Source organism: Lolium perenne, chromosome 2, assembly GCF_019359855.2.
Source record: "Lolium perenne isolate Kyuss_39 chromosome 2, Kyuss_2.0, whole genome shotgun sequence".
NCBI classification, from domain to species: Eukaryota; Viridiplantae; Streptophyta; class Magnoliopsida; order Poales; family Poaceae; genus Lolium; species Lolium perenne.
This window is the reverse complement of record NC_067245.2, coordinates 197,280,388-197,298,576: the sequence shown is the minus strand read 5'-3', so window position 1 is coordinate 197,298,576 and position 18,189 is coordinate 197,280,388. Positions and strand designations below refer to the sequence as shown.

The 18,189-nt window shown below is 50.8% G+C and overlaps 1 protein-coding gene and 1 non-coding gene across 2 annotated transcripts; both read right to left on the bottom strand.

Annotated features, from left to right (window-relative positions):
- Window positions 1-4,117: 4,117 nt before the first annotated feature.
- TRNAA-AGC (transfer RNA alanine (anticodon AGC)) lies at window positions 4,118-4,190 on the bottom strand. Its single transcript has one exon. It is a non-coding gene; the product is annotated as a tRNA-Ala (tRNA).
- Window positions 4,191-10,957: 6,767 nt separating this feature from the next.
- Window positions 10,958-15,343, bottom strand: LOC127334328 (histone deacetylase 6). Its single transcript, XM_051360760.2, has 6 exons — window positions 14,752-15,343; window positions 12,968-13,408; window positions 12,743-12,885; window positions 11,782-11,872; window positions 11,560-11,694; window positions 10,958-11,270 (listed from the first exon to the last, which is right to left on the bottom strand). Exons 1-6 carry the CDS (start codon window positions 15,292-15,294, stop codon window positions 11,247-11,249), a joined length of 1,377 nt encoding a protein of 458 aa, XP_051216720.1. The 5' UTR covers window positions 15,295-15,343; the 3' UTR covers window positions 10,958-11,246.
- Between the last annotated feature and the right edge of the window lie 2,846 nt (window positions 15,344-18,189).

Genomic DNA, 18,189 nt, shown 5'->3' with positions numbered 1-18,189 from the left:
GCGTCGACTCTGTGTGCGCTCAGCCGAGCCTGAGGGTGCGCGAGGCGCCTGCGCTTTGCGTTGTGAGGAGAACCGCAGCTATGTGTGAGTTGGAGCGGAGGCTCCGATTCGCCATGGTGGCCTCTGTCGGAGGACGGAGGCCGGCGGTCTCAACGGAGCAAGTTTCGGCGGCCTTGAGGTGGAGGGGCATCCCGGCGGCGGCGTTCTCGGTGCACGTTCACGCTCCTGAGGACTTCCTGATAGTCTTCGAGTCTGCGGAGTTGCGTCGCCATGTTGCGGCTTTGCCATCAGTGCTGGTGGCGGGAGCGCCGCTCGTTCTTCGGCCTTCGAACCGCCAGGCGCAGGCCAAGCAGGTACCTTTGAGCTCCAAGGTGTTCTTGGTCCTGGAGGGAGTGCCACCGCATGCTTGGGACGTAGGAGTTGTTGAGGACCTGCTTGGGAAGTCATGTGCAGTGGACGAGGTGGCGCTGGAGACGCGCTCGAGGGCGGACCTCGCTCTGTTCAAGTTGTCGGCCTGGACCTCCCAGGTGGACGCCATTCCGGTCGAGCGCATGCTGGCAGTACCGGAGCCGTTGAGGGAAGAGGTTAGGCCGCCGGCGAGGGAGCTCGCGGGGGCTGACAGTTCCCAGACGGGAGCTTCTTCTTCGCCTGAGATAAAGACATTGCAATACCGTGTGTTGATCCATGTCGTCGCGGTGGAAGAGCCGTTGCCGTTGGAGACAGTGCTCAGGCCTGGGGCGCAGGGAGGAGGCGCAGCCGGTAACCATGGGTCGCAGGAGGGGCCGGGCGGCGGCGGCGGCGGAGAGAGTGGCCATCGCCGGAGAAGAACTCTACCTTGGACGCGAGGAGTCCCTGACTTTCGTGGTGGGCCTGGAGGGCTTTCCTCCCTCAGTCGGTGCGGGACAGATGGCAGTTCGCCAGTGGCGATCGGCTCGCTGTGGGGCCTACCGCCGTTGGCGTCTCCTGTGCCCTGGGCCGTTCAAACAGAGAGCTCGGTCGAGTCCAGCTTTGCGGCGGCTGGGGGTCCAGGGGTCATGCATGAGCTTCCTGTCGAGGCGCAGAAGATCAGGGAGCCGTTGGAGAAAGCTACGACTGTGCAGGGGATCGTTCGATCGAGTGGAGCTGCGCCATCGTGTGGCGTGGAGGCGGAGGTGTTGGTCTCTGTGGAGGAAGATGCGGAGGATATTCCTCTGGTGGACCCGCCGACGGAGACTGGTCAGGCGGTGCATGCGCCGGTTTGGCAGGACGTGGGAGTCTCGCTGCCAACTGCGGCTGATCCCGAGGCTGATCTTGTCGGTCTGCCTGTGGAGGTTTTTTCTGCTGCGCGTGGTGGGGACGGTGTGTGCGTGGAGGCTGATGAGTTGGATGGGCCTGGGGAGAAGTGCATGGCGGCCAGGCGAGGTGGGCTCGGTGACGCCACGCTGGGGCCCACAGAGAGTGCGCTGCACTGTGAGATGGTTCCATCTCTGGAGGATGTTTCCGCGAAGGAGGCCTGCACGCCACTGTTTCCCGAGAACTGCACGCCACTGGTGAATTCGGCAGCATCGTCAAGTGCATCCTGCTCAAGAAGTTTGGAGGGTTTCTTCAAGGTGTCAGTTTCTGAGAGAGAGAGAACCCTGCTGGAGAATGACAGTGGGTATCGTTGCGACATGCTGGAGCATACGGACAGCGACCCTGTGGTTTCCCCGTGTACGTCCTACACGGGGCCAAACAGCGACATGCAGATGGTTCCGCGTCGCGCTCGAGTTGAGCAAGTTACTGAGGAGGACGTGCCTGAGGTGGGTAGTGAGGAGACCACCGCGGAGTTGGCTTTGCAGCAGGAGAGGCTTGCGCTTTGTCGCATCAAGACGTTCTGCGCTTCTATCCTCAAGAAGCTGGCCCCACCTCTACTCAGGGAGGTGGAGAGTTCGTCTAGTCTGCGTGCTGAGGCGTAGCCATTCACGCCCAGGCGTCTGACTAGGAGTGCAGCGATGACGGTGCTTGAGAAGGAGAAGAAGGCGCCCAAAGCCTCGGCAGCAGAGACGGTGCTACTTAAGGCGTTGGGCATCTGCCCGGAGGAGTTGTCCGTGGACGAGGAGCACCTTGCTAGCTTCACCGAGATCTTCGATTCACCCCTCGGCGAGCGACACGTGAGGGTCATGGCGTCCATCTTTGGGAAGATGGTGCCCCAGAGCTTCGACCAGCGGGAGGGTTGTAGAGTTGTGCTAGCGGCGCACTAGGTGTTAGTGGGAGTGGAGTCTGTATCTTTTTCTTATGGATTGTAATCTGGAGTTGTTGTTCTGGAACGTTCGCGGCACGAATGATCCAGCGAAAAGGAGTGCTATTCGGGAGTTTTTGGAGAGTTTGCATGTGAGCATTGTGTGTATCTCGGAGACTAAGGTAGGGGAGGTGGATGAGTTCTACATCTCCCAATGCTTGGGGCCATCTTTTGATAGCTTCGTTTTTTTTTCCGGCGGATGATACAAGAGGAGGAGTGGTTATGGCATGGGACACCTCGGTGGTCCAAATCGCCAATGTGAGCTACGACACATTTGCCATCACGGGAGAGGTCACGACTAGGGATGAGTCAAAATGGTGGCTTACTATAGTTTATGGGCCACAAGGTGTGGAGGAGAAAATCTTGTTTCTGCATGAGTTGATGGAGAGAAGGACGCTTTGCCCGGGGCCGTGGATGGTGGCTGGAGATTTCAATATGATTTTGAACGCTTCTGAGAAGAACAATGAGAACCTCGATAGGAACATGATGCGGCGCTTTAGGGCGTTTGTGCATGCGCATGAGCTGAAGGATCTTTACATGCATGGGAGAATCTACACTTGGAGTAATGGAAGGGAGAGTGCTACTCTTACACGCATTGATAGGGTGCTTGTTTCGGTAGACTCGGACTTGCAGCATTGCGACTCTGTGCTGCAAGGGTTATCCTCGTCGGTCTCGGATCATGCGCCACTTCACTTGGCCCTCAATGCGGCTTTTCGTCCTAGGAGAAGGTTCAAGTTTGAGAGCTTCTGGCTCAAGTTGGAGGGTTTTGATGAGGCGGTTAAGGAGGCCTGGGTATGTGACCCCGGCATTGTGGATCCCTTCCGGAGGTTGGACGCGCTATTCAGGAATGCGGCGGAGCGTCTGCAGTCTTGGGGGCAAAAACGGGTTGGGAACGTCAAGCTAAACATTGCGATCGCTAACACCTTGACAGATATTTGAGTATCGATTCTGATCAAGTTGGTCAAATCTGGCCTATTTTACATCAGCTAGTGTGCAGCACATGTGCCCTAAAATACATCATATTGTAAAACAAAAAGCTTTTATGGTGATGTAAAGCCAGTTTTCTGTGTTGTACAAATTATTAGGCACCGTACCTATTTGGGTGCTCTATTTTGCATCATATTCGAAGATGTTTTAAGAGATCTACAAGTTAGCCATGAACTGCATGCAGACGGCGCGCGGACGGTCACGATCTATCAATCCATGGCGACGGCCCGTCTACAGCAGAGTCCGTTGTGTACCCGGCAAGTCAGGGATGTACGATTGGAAACATATATGGACGCGATATGGCTCGACGCGCCCACGTCACGAGTCGATCCCCTCTCTCTTTCTCTTGGGCGACATAGATAGTTAGGTCTGAACCTCGGCAATCAATGGCGGCGCTGGTGAATTTCCTGTCCGCCACCGCTGGCCTGGCCTGCGGCGCGTACATGTACCAGTCGCAGAAAGACCGCCGGGAGGATCGGGAGAAGAAGAAGGTGTACGCGATGGTCGAGAAGCTGGAGAGGCCCAAGCTCGACGCCATGAAGCGCCGGTACCTGGCGGAGATTGACGCCGCGATGGCGGCCGATGGCAATAGTAAAGCTTGATGATCTCCGCAGCTCGATTCTTTCAGCTTCGTGTTTTGCTGGGGAGATTTCTACTGTACATGGTTTGGACTCGATATAACATCAGATTCAGATGGTTTTTTGTACTAGTATGAACTTTCCGTGCAGTACAGTTTTTGATTGTCTTTTTTATATACTCTCAGTGATGTGTATGTCTATCGCGAGCGCGACGAGACGGCATGTGTAGTACTGTAGACCAAATTCGGTCAACTGAATTTCTCTGAATAAGATTAAGGTTTAAAAAATTCCAATGTGGAGATGCGGGGTATCGATCCCCGTACCTCTCGCATGCTAAGCGAGCGCTCTACCATCTGAGCTACATCCCCGTTTTATTAAGTACTGTTGTGTTTTCTTATATATAAAAGTTAGTTTTGCATTTTTTTCGTAGAGCTCCCCCGTGGCGCCGGCTGTGTGCAACAGTGCCAGCCCTGGGCCAGCGAAAACTCAGGCAAGCTTGAACGGAAAAAAAAACAACGTCATAGAACCTACGCATCTTTGCATCACAAACTGAGATACAGTCCTCCAGAGGCCCGTCATGGCAGCGTTCTGTTGATTAAAGCAGCAATAATACGTTTCGTCTGCATAAGCTGCAGGCCTGCAGCAGGCCAGCAGTAGCAGCAAACAGCAATCACGTTTCAATTAGGAATAAACATTGAAATTTTGTCGATACAAGCAAAAGCAAGTGCTTGGGTTAAACCATCACTACAGGTGCCAGTGATTCAAAAGGACAATGCTTGGAAGATAGTTGCGACAATGTTAGGGCATGTTTCAGTTCTAATTCCTGCATACGAAGAAGCTTGCGTGAGTGCAGCTTTCGCGCTTGCAGATCTTACGCGGTATGAAGAACTTTCATGGTTTTAACCTTTGCCCAAAAAAAATTACTCCATCGTTTTGTGGCTCACAATCACAGTCACGCCTAAAGGCTACACCTCCAATTCTGAAAGTCCATCTTTCATACGAAGCCACATATTTTACATTTTATATAATGGAAAAGATCAAACCTATCTACTGGCAGCTGCATCGAGAGCGTTGGGGTCAACATAGAAAATACAAAATCATTCATTATTTAGTGCTAACTATTGCTTATTTGTAGACCCTCAAAAACTAAATATTATTTCTAGAGGATGACCCTGCTGTCATACAGAGGATACAAGCGACAGAATCTCCGTCCTCTTTTGGGAGTCCTCACAGGGAGATAAAGTCGGCCCTCTTTGCATTAATCCCGAAGTGACCAAGAAAGTGTTGTACGGTGGCAGAGGCAGGGACGAAGATAGAAATTTTTGGCACTAGGGTCATCTATATTTTCTCTCTTTTCCATTAGGATCATGCTCTATAAATTAATACAAGTTAACAATATAAGGGAGCTCCGTCCCTGGCGAGAGGCGTCGATGGAGCAACATTGAATCACCGACATGCATAACGGAAGTCTTGAGCCCGCTTGCCCTTTCGCAGTATGTCCACATGTGAATCCAACTTCCTTACATGCAGCTCACGGTGGAGCTAGGCAAGTTAGTTTGGTGATTGTATCATGATCCGGGAACCGTAAGTAGAACTAATTGGCACCCTGCAAGGGTGACGTTCTTCATCTAGCATGCCCATCGACAGATGTTGGAATGGGAGTGTTGCGACCACTCAGTGGACACAATAGTGCACATTCTTACTGGTTTCCCTTCCTCAAAAATTATCTAGTACGAAGTTATTGTGGTGAATCTGATCCAATTCTAGGCCTCCCATTGTTGAGGACAACTTCATAGATTGGTGGTCATCGGGGCTACGACCCTACCCGTCGCTCTGCAAGGGCACCTCGTCGGTGAGCACGGCCTGTTGGATTTGAAAGTAAAGGAATGTGGCCGACTTCGCCAGCTACTCTCGTAATCTTGTTTGTTTGGGTTGAGTTGTATGAAGTTGTGTTCATCCAATCTTGAACTTGTGCATAAACCCTCTTTTTGTCAATGCACCGAGACACGTAATGCTTCTTTTTACGTTTTCATGAAAAAAAAACTTAGCGATACATAGATCTCTCTCGAAATAGGCTTTCGCCCCGCTTTATAAATAAACCCGCAACGGCCGAACCGATACAAGGTGGAGAGGAGAACCTCTTACAAAGCAGATCAAAGAAAAACAAAAAAAAGAGCACAGAGACCCCAAAGTTGCACGAGACCGAGTCAAAACGGGGCTCCACAACGACGCCCCCAAGAGGGAAAACAACGCATTGCGCCGCCGCCGTCGAGACCACGAGGTCAAGGGTTTTCACCCGGAGCCGTACCGCAGGGCGGATACCCACAACGACGCCCCCAAGAGGGTTGCGATACCCGCAGGCACCACCGTCGTTGGCGCCGAGGCGCTGAGCTTTCGCCCGGAAGCATCCACACACCACGCCCGCTAACTCAGCCGCTCGCAGTCCCTAAGTTGGGCATCCCAAACACGATCTGGGGGTTGCCGAGGCCGAAGCGCCGCCAACACCAGGATCCCCCACCGTCCGCTCCACGCCATCCTCATGACCGAAGAGATAGACCACCACCACCGCCGCGTTGCCCGCCGAAGAGCCAACCACGCAGTCCACCTTCCAGGGCCGCCGCCCCGGCATCCCCACGAACTTGAGCCCATGGATTAACCAGCACACCGCAACTCGAATTGGGCAGGGTAGGAAGGCACCATTGACAGCAGCCATCAAAGCACACGGCAGCCCAAGGGAGGGGATCCACCCTCCGACACCCGAGGTGCCCGCCGTCCGGACGCAGTAGCACGGTCAATGTGGCCTAAATCAGGCCCGGCCGCCTGCTAGGCCTCGATCACGCCCATTAGCCATGCCACCACACTGCTACGCCTAGGTCACCGTCGCCATCCACCTGCAGCACCGGGCCGGACCAACCCTCGCCACCATCGAACCGCCACGTGCTAGTCAGACACCATGAGCGGCGTCGCCGCAACCTCACTCCTCGCAAACGGCCTTGGCCGAGACCGCGCACCATCGCCAAGAAGCACCCTCGCCACGACGCCCGGGGACAGAGCCGCGCCGTTGTCGACGCCGCCATGCCGCCGGTCAAGCCGGACACTTTGTCGGCATCGAAGAACTCGCCGCCGAGCTCGAGCAAGAACCTCACCTCGGCCCTCCCGGACAGAAGATGGACCGCGCAGCCATATTGCCGAGGACCGCCGGATCTGGGCCCGCCTGGCCCAGTTCTAGCACCAGCGGCGGTGCAACCTGGGAGGAGCCCTGCCGGCGCTGGCCACCTCCACGGCCCTCCTGGCCCTGGACGCGACCCGCCAGGCCCAGATCGGGGCCCGCCTGGCCCAAACCCGGGCCGCCGCCGCCAGCAGCTTCCTCCACTGTCGCCCTCCGCCGCCCTCGGCCATAACCTGCGCCAGCCCGCACCTCCGCCGAGAACAGCCGCCGCCAAGCCTCACCGTCGCCGCCGGACCGAGCTCCGCGAGCCCCTAGGAGCACCGCCGCCGACCGCGCTTTGCCTCGCGCGGGGCCCCCGCGCGCGGGTAAAGAAGGTCCTGCCGCCGCCAGCACCGCGCGGGCTTTGCCCGGCGGCCCTCGCCGGCGGCGGCGGAGGAGGAGGGAGGGGGGAGGTCGAGGCTCGCGCGTGCTAGGGTTTGCCCCTGGCGTCGCCCGCGGGAGCGACGCGCAGGAGCGGGGGACAGATTCAGCGATACATAGATGACCCCGTTGACACTTAGTTTTAGCTTCGCCCTTGTCTACTGGCTAGGCGCCTAGGCCCCCTTGTGCTCATGGACAATATGTCAATATCGGCGAAATGCAACTCGGTTTGTATAATTCTTTTTCAGTTCTCTTCTTTTCTTCCTTAATGGTCTACATTGCTTCCTTCATCGCCCTTTTTGCACCATGTTCTTCTCTAGCTTCTCTTTAACCTTCCTCATTTCTTATTGGTTTTCTTATTTTCATCGATTGTGAAGTTCAAATAGTATGATCATTTTCCTTCCCGGCAATATCTAAGCTCGCCTTTCAGACCCATCATACCAAATCCATACGTAAATTCCCAGATATTTCACAAACCAAATAAAATCTGCAAGATTTTGCAACAAAAAAAGGCCCAATCAAGCAACACTAGAAAACCGTAGCTCGTCAGATTCAGAGGTGTTGTTCCCGACGGCGTTGAGAAGCTTGTTATCTTGTTCGTGTCTCACAAGACCGGGGCGAGCTCAGGGGAAGGCCAGGCAACGTCGGGACAGACCGAGAAAACAGTGGACAAGGTAGCGGCGGAGGAGGCGCAGCTTGAGGATGGGTGCTTGCAGGGTCTCAAGTGGACGAGCGGTTGCGGTGGGGAGACATGGCCATGGAAGACGCGAGTCGCCAGTTTCGGAAAGTCATCATCTTCTTCACAAAAACTGTCCACGTCGCTGGCTAGGTACGTCTCCCCGCGCGGCCGCCGCCCGCGCCCCTAGCTGCAGCCGTGAGATTGGGGTCAGGCGAGGACGGTCGCGCACAGGGAAGAGCCGAGCGCGAGGAGCCGAAGGTTCGGGCGGCCGGATTGATGCGACCGGACGCGGCTGTGATTGACTAGCTGCCCGCGCGCATGTTGCTTTTGCCCCGCGCGCATGCTCGCCTGCCACCGCGCCGCGCTCCTGCCGGCCACCGCGTCGCGCCATGGCTTGCCGTGTCCGCCCGCCGCACGCTCCGCCTGCGGCCGCGAGCTTAGCCATGGTCGCATAATTTTAGCAAAGCAGCCAGAAATTGACGGTTGGACGCGGTGGTACGGACGGCGGTGCTGGATGAGCGGTGAGAAATCCGTTCAGTTTTAGGCCTGTAAACCGCCCTTCGGTCTGCATTAATAGGGGTCAAGTTTGAAATTTTCCGGGTACCTGAAAAAGTTTTTCGGGCCGAGCAGCGAGTTCAGTCTCTGTTCTGCGCCACTTTCGACCCGAACCCGTAAATCGCCGGAAAAATACGCGCCACTTTCGACCGAACCCGTAAATCGGCCGGAAAAATACGCGCCACTTTCGACCCGAACCGTAAATCGGCCGGAAAAATACGGTTCCAACGTGATTTACGGGCTTTGTTAGAGATAATTTACGGACTTTGTTAGAGATGCTCTAAGCATGGCTGAAACTGCCAGGCAGCTTGAAAATGTGAGGAGGTGAGTTTTGCTGAGTGCCAATTTTTAGGGGTGAAGAGGTGAGTTTTGCTGAGTGCCAATTTTTAGGGAGGCATGGATGATTAACAGGCGGTTTTGGGGGGATTGGAAATGAATATAAGGGTTCTAGTGGAGATGCTCTAAGACCTCAACTAAGAGCATGTCTAACAGGTCCGTATATTTTCGCCCCTTAAAACGCAAGTAGAGGGCCCTGTATTCACTTTTCGTCGGCCAAAAAGTCGGACGAGCTAGCAGACCCCGTATACCTAAACTGTAAAAAAGAATATTCCCAAAATATGCCAAATTAGAATTTTTTTCCCCTTCTTCCTCCTCTCCTTCTTCCTCCTCTAGCTCCACTTCCTCGCCCCGCCCACCGCCGCCGCGCCGCCGCCCGCCGCGCTGCCCACGGCCGCCCGCCCCCGCCCGCTCGCCAAGGCCGGCCGCCCGCCCCACGCACGAGCCACGGCCGGTCGCGCCCGCTCCGGCTGCGCCCTCTCCCGCTCCGGCCGCCGCCGGACCTAGCCGCGCCCGCTCCGGCCACCCCCACGCCGGCCGCGCCCGCTCCCGCTCCGAACGCCCGCCATGGCCACACCTGGTCGCCCGCTCCGGCCCACACGATGCCCTGCCGTGCTGCCGCCGTTCCTAGCCCCCGTGCCGCCACCCTCGACCGCAGCTCGCTGGAATTTGGCCGGATTCCGGCGAGGTCATGCGCAGGAGCAGTTGCTGTCTGCTGAAATTTCAGCCTGCCACGGGTGAGGGGTTGGCCCTGTATTCCCCCTCCCACCCCTCACAAGTAAGGGGCGAAAAGCCACCCGTAGCCAAAACTGTAAAAATTCAAGACGGGGGCCTGATTTACGGGGTCTGCTAGACGGCCGGGTAGAGCTCTACCCCGTATATCGACGGTTTTTTTACGGGGTTGGGCCTTTTAAGGGGTCTGTTAGACATGCTCTAAGGGTGTGTTTGGTAGATTGGGCCATCAGAGAATAGCAATCTACACTCATACAAGCTGACGCTAGCTAAGCTGAGATGGGATATTGTCACGTGTTGGTAGCTCGGCTATGTTGAGTGTGTCCGTTGTTTGGTTGTTGTATGGGGTGAGAGATGCTGAATAATTGCACAGAATCCCTTAAATACAAAAACGAAAGTCAATCAGGTCCCTGTAGAGAAAATAAAAGCAATCGGAACCTGTATATAGAAATAAAAAGCAATCAAGTCCCTATACATAGAAAATAAAATCAATCGGGTCCCTGCCGTTGTCGTGGCCGTGGCGGCGCCGGCCATTGTCGTGGTCGTGACGGCGCTGCCCGTGGTCGTGGCCCTAGCGGAGTTCAACCTCGCCGCCGCCGTGGCAGTCGCGTGTCGCAGGCCGGAGTCGAGGCGGTTGCTGGCGTCGTGGTCGTCGCGTGGTGGCGCAGGCGTGACTCGAAGAGGAGGCTGCTGGCGGAGCTCGTCCGTCGCGTGGCGGCGGATCCCGGCGTCGGGTGGTCGGGACTCGAGGAGGAGGTTGCTGGCGGAGCTCGTCCGTCGTGTGGCGGCGGATCCCGGCATCGGGGAGGCGGGACTCGAGGAGGAGGTTGCTGGCGCTCGTCCGTCGCATGGCGGCGCAGGCCATCGGCAGGGAGACGGAAGCTGGCGCGGTGGCTGTGGCGTCAGGGAGGCGGCGACGCAGGTCGGGGGTGCTAGGCGAGAGCGTAGCGGGGGCAGGGGGGTGAGGGCTGGGGGTGGTTGACCCCTGTTGGTCTTGGCCCAAGAGCGAGGCGCGCGGGGGGATTTCCGGGCGAGGTCAACCCTGCCTAACTATGAATATCGATTTTCACTTCTCTACCGGGTAGGGTTGAGGGGTATTTTTCGCACGAGGTGGGCAATGCCCAGTTGGGCCAACCCGACCTGCCAAACAACGAAAACAGAAAAAAGTTGGGTTGAGATGAGAATCTCTGAGATCAGCCGGCCTACCAAACACACCCTAAATATCTACAATGCTTCAGGCATGCTTGGCCAAGAAAAAAGAAGAGTTAAGCTATCCCCGAGCAAAGTACAGATTCAACAAGTTGGGGGAATCAAAATCCACACGAATGCAGAAACATTTCCAGCATAAGCAATCCTCCTGAACCGCACATTCGAGGATGGACGCGAAAATGTTAGGAGTACCCAAAACATTCGCTGTTTTACAAAATGGTCGGCTCAGACATATCAGTACATCTTCAAACACTTCCCCGATCTTCAGCAATCAGCATGCATGTAGAAAACCAGGGGTTCAGAGAAACAGTAACTCAGGGGCCATTACAAATCATCATTCGATTCATCCTGCACCAACATCATTGAACATGAGACACCATAATTTTCTGGAGAGAACACTAATCAGACATGTAAATTTGCCAAGGTAAAAGCTACATATTGGACAATCCATATTCATGAAGCTCACACTTTTCGTCAAGTTGAATGGAAATTGTTACTCGAAATAGTTGACAGTTTTCACATCATTGAAAGACAAGAGTCGCTGCTAGTATAGATAGTATCACCTAGAAATTCAGAAAACCTAGATATATCGTAGGCAAGATGAATGGCATAAATGCTTAGGAGCAGAAGGGCAAACCTTCACGATAGATTTGGCAGTTAACTCATTAGTCTTGCTTTTCATGCTCTCGGGATCTTCTGTGTCAGAATCATAAGCTCCTCCGCTCCATAATCTGCTGCGCTGAGCTGGTCTCTTGTCCATATCCTCCTCCATCTGCATAATGAGATTATCAAAATGCACACGTATGACAAAGCAAGAAAGTGAATCAAAAGCTGGAAATAACAATGGAAAGAGAAGAACCTCTTCTGGGCCTTCAGGATCTGATGGTCTGTCATGGAATTGAACGCTTGGAACATGTTCTAATTTTGATAGATGCTCCAATATCATGTTCCTGCAGATCCCCATATAATAATTAACAGTACCACGTAGAAGGGTTATCCTCTACATCTATTAAACGTGCACAACAAGCAGTGAGCTAATGTAACCTATCCAAGAAGTGCAAGATGCTGAAATCTGGTAATCAATTGTACAAGATTCAGAATCAGAATTGCAAGAATACAGGAACAAACAAAGGGGAAAAAAAAAGATACCAAATTGTACATGGAAGAAAGAAAAATATTCAAAAATCTGAGAAATGCAACCATTTGATAGCAGAGGTGAATTGATTGTGGGGCTGAACAATTTTTAGAAGAAGAGCACATGGAATACTGAAAATAGTGGTAGCCTGATGGAACAAACTGGGTAACTACCATCATGAGAATGAACGGATAGCACGGTGTAGGGATCGGAGTACAACATAAGTTAGACTGATGAACGGATAGCACGGTGTAGGGATCGGAGTACAACATAGGTTAGACAGGACGAATAAGGGAGACACAGGATTGATTAAATTCTTACGGTTCGACTAATAATTGATACATATGTTGTCTCTTGTATAGGACTTACTTGACCCTAAGTAATAATCCAAATTCCAGAGGACGTGGATGTCATTTCTAACTCTAATCATATATTCTTCCTACTCCCTCAGTTCCAAATTAGGTCACGCATCAAAATGAGTAAACCTAAACACTAAAATGCGTCTAGATACATGAAATCTGACCAAAGCTGCATCAATTAATTTGGAACGGACGCAGTATTTAAATGGCTCTCCTGCCTATCTATAAAATATTCCATACATATCTGAATAAGCATAATCCTATATTCATACAAATAACACCAGCCAAAGAATGTGATAACACATTAACAGAAACAGTTCGCTTACTTTATATTCTCCAAGTCATTTTTCTTATTCAGATCTTCCACAGTTCTTGGTTCAATGTGAAGATTATAGTCAGGGCCAAAGTACTCATAGTAGTCATTATAAGGCAACTTGTTATCAGGTTCGACGCCAACAGCAACTGCAGTCTGCATTACAAAAAATAAAAAATTATTCAGTTCTGGTGGCAACATAGGGAAGAGAGAGAGAGAGAGAGAGAGAGAGAGAGACCTCATAGCACCAGCAGCGAGCAACATTTCTGATGGTGTAACCTCCACCCCCCAAAAGCATCATAGGAACATTGAATGACCTAAGGAAACGAAGGCATTCTGCATGGCCTTTTACAGACAGATTGAAGCAACCTAACCTATCTCCAGCCAAAGAGTCAGCGCCACATTGGAGAACAACTACCTCTGGCTGATAAACCTCCATTACTCTCTTAATGATGCATTGGAACAAATCACGGAAGGTAGCATCATCAATGCCATCACACAGGGGGACATTTACAGCATAATGTTTCCCTTCACCTGCTCCAATATCAGTTATATGCCCAGTTCCAGGAAAGAAGTCCCCATACTTGTGGAAAGAAACAGTCATGACTCGGTTCGTAGTGAAGAAAGCCTCCTCCACACCATCTCCGTGGTGGACATCAATGTCTACATATAGCACACGCTGGAACAGAACAACAAAGTGAGCCATAAGAAATTAGATAATCATCATAGAACTCTAATTCAGTGGAAATACTATTTGATAGCATCACAGCTAAGTTGTGCTTTCGAAAGCCAAAGGAAAATGCTGGCATAGTAACAAATCCTCCAACTTGACAGTAAATATGCATGATAATGTTTGAAGAATACATGCATAATGCATTCTGCTTTTTTGAACATGAGAAAAACAAACTATTTATAGTTAATAAAAGTAAAAGGGTCAAATATTTCACCAGGCAACATTTTCAAGACAGATACTAGTAAGGTGGATGTCAGTCATACAAGCAGCAAACTGGACAAATACAGTACAGTGATGCAACAAACGGGACAAATACAAAACAGTGGTGGAGCAATTTGCATCAAAGCTCCATAACTAGTCAACAGCTGATTCCAAGAGTCTAAATTCATAAATCCTCATCGTGTACCAAGACATTTGTCTGATGACAAAGATGAGTAACAGATAGATCTTGCCACCAGAAACATACAATATTTCATGCATATATACACTTACTAAATCAATCTAAAAACATTAATTCACAGTAAAAAAAATTGTGCTAGCCAATTGAACACTGGAACAAGGGGTGTGTTTGGTTGATGCCTAGACTAGCCCTACCAAATGTTGGCAATAGTTGGCTTGCATCTTTTGGCAAGAAATATGTGAGATAAAAAGGTAGACACCCATTGGCAACTAAAAATTTGGCAACAAACCGTACAATGACCAAAAGTTGATAGGCAGTCAATATTTTGGTAGGGCTACTTTGGGAACCAAACCAAATACAATTAGATCACAAAAGGACTTGCTCGCTGGAGAAAATTAATGCAGCTAATTCCAATATCTGCATATATGAGCTAATAAAACTCGCTGTTAAGAGAAGCCACCACATGAGCAGCAGCATTATGCACTTGACGAATATAGCAGTTGTTCAAATTAGCTGCAAAACTGCAAGGAAGACGGATGCATAGCTTTGCATCTCCCATTTCTGATGATTTCATAGCCACACACCGTTACACACAGGCACCCTAGTCCCTAATCATTCATTTGACAGTAGTAACTATACTGTCTATCGAAAGCACACACGAAAAATCAACAGATTTATTTTGCCCCTCTTAACATTCACACCCTACAATCAGGCACCAGAGCATAATCCCGAGACCAATGCCCCCAAACAATCATATACATTGAAGTATGCATCTGAATCTAAACCCTAATAAACACAAAATTCGTACTGATCCATCTCATATCAATTGTGAAGGCACATACATACGGCTAATAATTGGCCTCATCACGAGAATAAGAAGAAAATGTACCCTGTGGAACTTCAAAAGCTCGAGAATGGCGAGGACGATGTCGTTGACATAGCAGAACCCAGATGCCTCGCTCTTCTTGGCGTGGTGGAGGCCGCCGGCCCAGTTGACGGTGATGTCGGCGTCGCCACGGTTGAGCTTGACGGCGGCGCCGATGCTGCCGCCGGCGGAGGCCTGGCAGAAGGGGAAGAGGCCGTCAAAGACGGGGCAGTCCTCCCCGACGTTGAAGCGCTTGACGGTGCTGGGGGCGAGGATGTTGGGGTTGCCGGTGGCGGAGGCGAGGAAGGAGACGTAGTCCTCGGAGTGGAAGCGGCCGATGTCGGCTTTGGAGGCGGGGAAGGGGCGGGAGAGCTCGAGCAGGCGGTGCAGGCCGTAGTGGACGACTAGCGAGTGCGCCATGCGGATGCGGTGCGGCTTCATCGGGTGGCCCTGCCCGTAGTAGTAGTCGCCAATCGTGGGCTCGTAGAAGTAGCTCACGCGACGGCGGCGGCCGTCGTCGCCACCCGCCGGAGACGGCAGCGACGCTCCCTCGCCGGAAGCCGCCATTTCGGGGGATTTTTTTTCTCTCTTTTTTCCTTTGGGGGTTTAGACCTGAGAATGGGGACAGAGGGCACCGAGCCGAAAACCTATGTACGCACTCACCTTGCGGCTCGGAGGCTTTGGGCCGCGCAGCCCCTGTGGCATCTGGGCCTGGCCCAGTTTTGCTTTCGCCGTCTGTTAAGCTTTCACTTTTGGACCGGGATATCCGAGGACTCCTCGCAAGAGATTGAACTTAAAAATCAATCAAATGCGTAGATGGCGAGTCTTCTTTGCGAGTAGGAACTCAAATGGTATCAACGTTCCAAAGCTCAATTCATATTGGAAGGAGATTCAAATACGCGATATTTCCATGGCTTAGCCAATGGGAGACATCGGAAAAAACGTATTCATTCTCTTTTTCAAGATGAAGGGTTGATTGAAGGCCATGAGCAACTCAAATCTTACATTACTAATTATTATAAAGGTCTGTTTGGTCCTCCGGAGGAAAGCACCTTCTCTCTTAATGAGGACTTAACGGACGATATACCCCAAGTTTCTATGGAAGAAAATGGTCTACTAACCGCACCTTATACTGAGGAAGAGGTTCAGAAGGCAATTTTCCAAATGGAATGCAACAAAGCACCGGGTCCTGATGGTTTTCCAGCGGAGTTTTATCAAACTTTCTGGGATACGATTAAATCGGACCTTCTAGATTTGTTCAGTGACCTACACATTGGACAACTAGAATTATTTCGTCTAAATTTTGGTGAAGTAATCTTGTTACCGAAAGTTAATGAGGCAGAAAGGATTCAACAATATAGACCTATTTGCCTCTTAAATGTAAGTTTCAAGATTTTCACGAAAGTGGCCACCATTAGACTTAATACGGTTGCGGATCATGTTGTCCAGCCATCACAGACAGCCTTTATGCAAGGAAGGAACATCCTTGATGGAGTGGCGGTCTTGCATGAGACGGTACATGAGATGCATTCTAAGAAATTACATGGGGTTATTTTAAAACTAGATTTTGAAAAGGCGTATGATAAAGTTAAGTGGGCTTTCCTACAGCAGACACTCAGGATGAAAGGTTTTTCTTCAGAGTGGCGCGCTCTAATAAATGATTTTGTGTATGGAGGTAGTGTCGCAATCCGGGTTAATGATGACACCGGCCACTATTTCCAAACACGAAAAGGGTTACGCCAAGGGGATCCGTTATCACCGATGTTGTTTAACATTGTAGCGGATATGCTGGCTATACTCATAGAGCGGGCCAAGGCTGATGGCCAGATTGAAGGAGTGATTCCACATCTGGTTGATGGTGGTTTATCTATACTTCAATATGCCGACGATACAATTCTGTTTATGGATCATGATCTTGAAAAAGCTCAAAATCTGAAATTAATTTTGGCGGCTTTTGAGCAGTTGTCAGGATTGAAAATCAATTTCCATAAAAGCGAATTGTTCTGTTTCGGTGATGCCCAAAACGATACGGCTCTGTATACAGAGTTGTTTGGTTGCGGGCAAGGCCAATTTCCTATTCGTTATTTGGGTATTCCGATTCATTATCGGAGACTTACAATCGCGGAATGGAAATTAGTGGAAGAAAGATTACAAAAACGCCTTAGTAGTTGGAAGGGTAAATTGTTGTCCCTGGGAGGAAGATTGGTACTCATTAATTCGGTACTCACAAATATGGTACTGTATATGTTATCATTCTTCATCCTACCGAAAGGAATTCTGCATAAACTCGATTACTATCGATCCTTATTCTTTTGGCAAGGGGACAATGAGAAAAAGAAATATCGATCGGTTAAGTGGAGTATAGTTTGTAGTCCCAAAGATCAAGGAGGGCTTGGAGTTCATGACCTGGAGGTCAAGAATTCAGCTCTTACCGGGTAAATGGCTGTTTAAGCTACTTGCGAGGATGGGACTTGGCAAACTATTCTTCGGAGAAAGTATATCGGTTCGAAGACATTATCCCAAGTGGTTTGGAAACCTGGGGATTCTCACTTCTGGGCTGGTCTTCTGGCGACAAAAAATGTATTCTTTCGCCATGGTACTTTCTCAATCAGGAATGGAGCACAGATACGGTTCTAGGAAGATGCTTGGCTAGACAATGCACCCTTAAGTGAACAGTATCCTGCTCTGTATAGGATTGCTCGTCGCCAAGGTGATACCATTGCTACTGTAATGGCTACCTCACCTCCGAATGTGACGTTCAGACGGGTTTTACTTGGACAAAGACTTGTGGCATGGAATAACCTAATTCAACGGCTCGGAGATATTCATTTATCACCTGAACCAGACGAATTTAGATGGAACCTTCATGTAGATGGTACCTTTTCCGTAAAATCTTTCTACAATGCGATCCTTCTTTACGACTTACCGATTGACAACAATAAGAAGATTTGGAAGATGAAGATACCATTAAAAATTAAATTTTTTGGATGGTATCTTCGTCGTGGGGTTATTCTCACCAAAGACAATCTTGTTAAGCGGAATTGGCATGGAAGTACACGGTGTGTTTTTTGTCATCAGGACGAAACAATCAAACACTTATTCTTCCAAAGTGCCGGCCATGAGATCTATATGGTCTGTCATCCAAGTAGCGTCTACCTTGTATCCTCCGACTAGTGTCGCCAATGTCTTTGGCAATTGGCTTCATGGTATAGATTCAAGGTTTAAGTTGCTTCTTAGGGTGGGGGCGCTAGCAGTTATCTGGGCGCTTTGGCTATGTAGAAATGACAAGATCTTTAATGACAAAAATTGTTCTTTGTTGCAGGTCATCTACAGATGTACAAGTATTCTCCGTTCATGGTTACCTCTACAACGAGTGGAGAACCGACAGCTATTTACGGAGGTCTGTACACGGTTGGAGGCTACGGCGAGGGATACATTTTCCCTACATGGGTGGCAGCATAG

What these genes read in the sequence shown, in the direction of transcription:
- LOC127334328 (XM_051360760.2), bottom strand. Translation starts at nt 15,294, where the DNA reads ATGGCGGCTTCCGGCGAGGGAGCGTCGCTGCCGTCTCCGGCGGGTGGC. An exon ending in CTCGCTGCTGGTGCTATGAG is followed by an intron (nt 12,886 to 12,967) that starts GTCTCTCTCTCT and finishes TTTGTAATGCAG; the next exon opens with ACTGCAGTTGCTGTTGGCGT. An exon ending in AATGACTTGGAGAATATAAA is followed by an intron (nt 11,873 to 12,742) that starts GTAAGCGAACTG and finishes GGGGATCTGCAG; the next exon opens with GAACATGATATTGGAGCATC.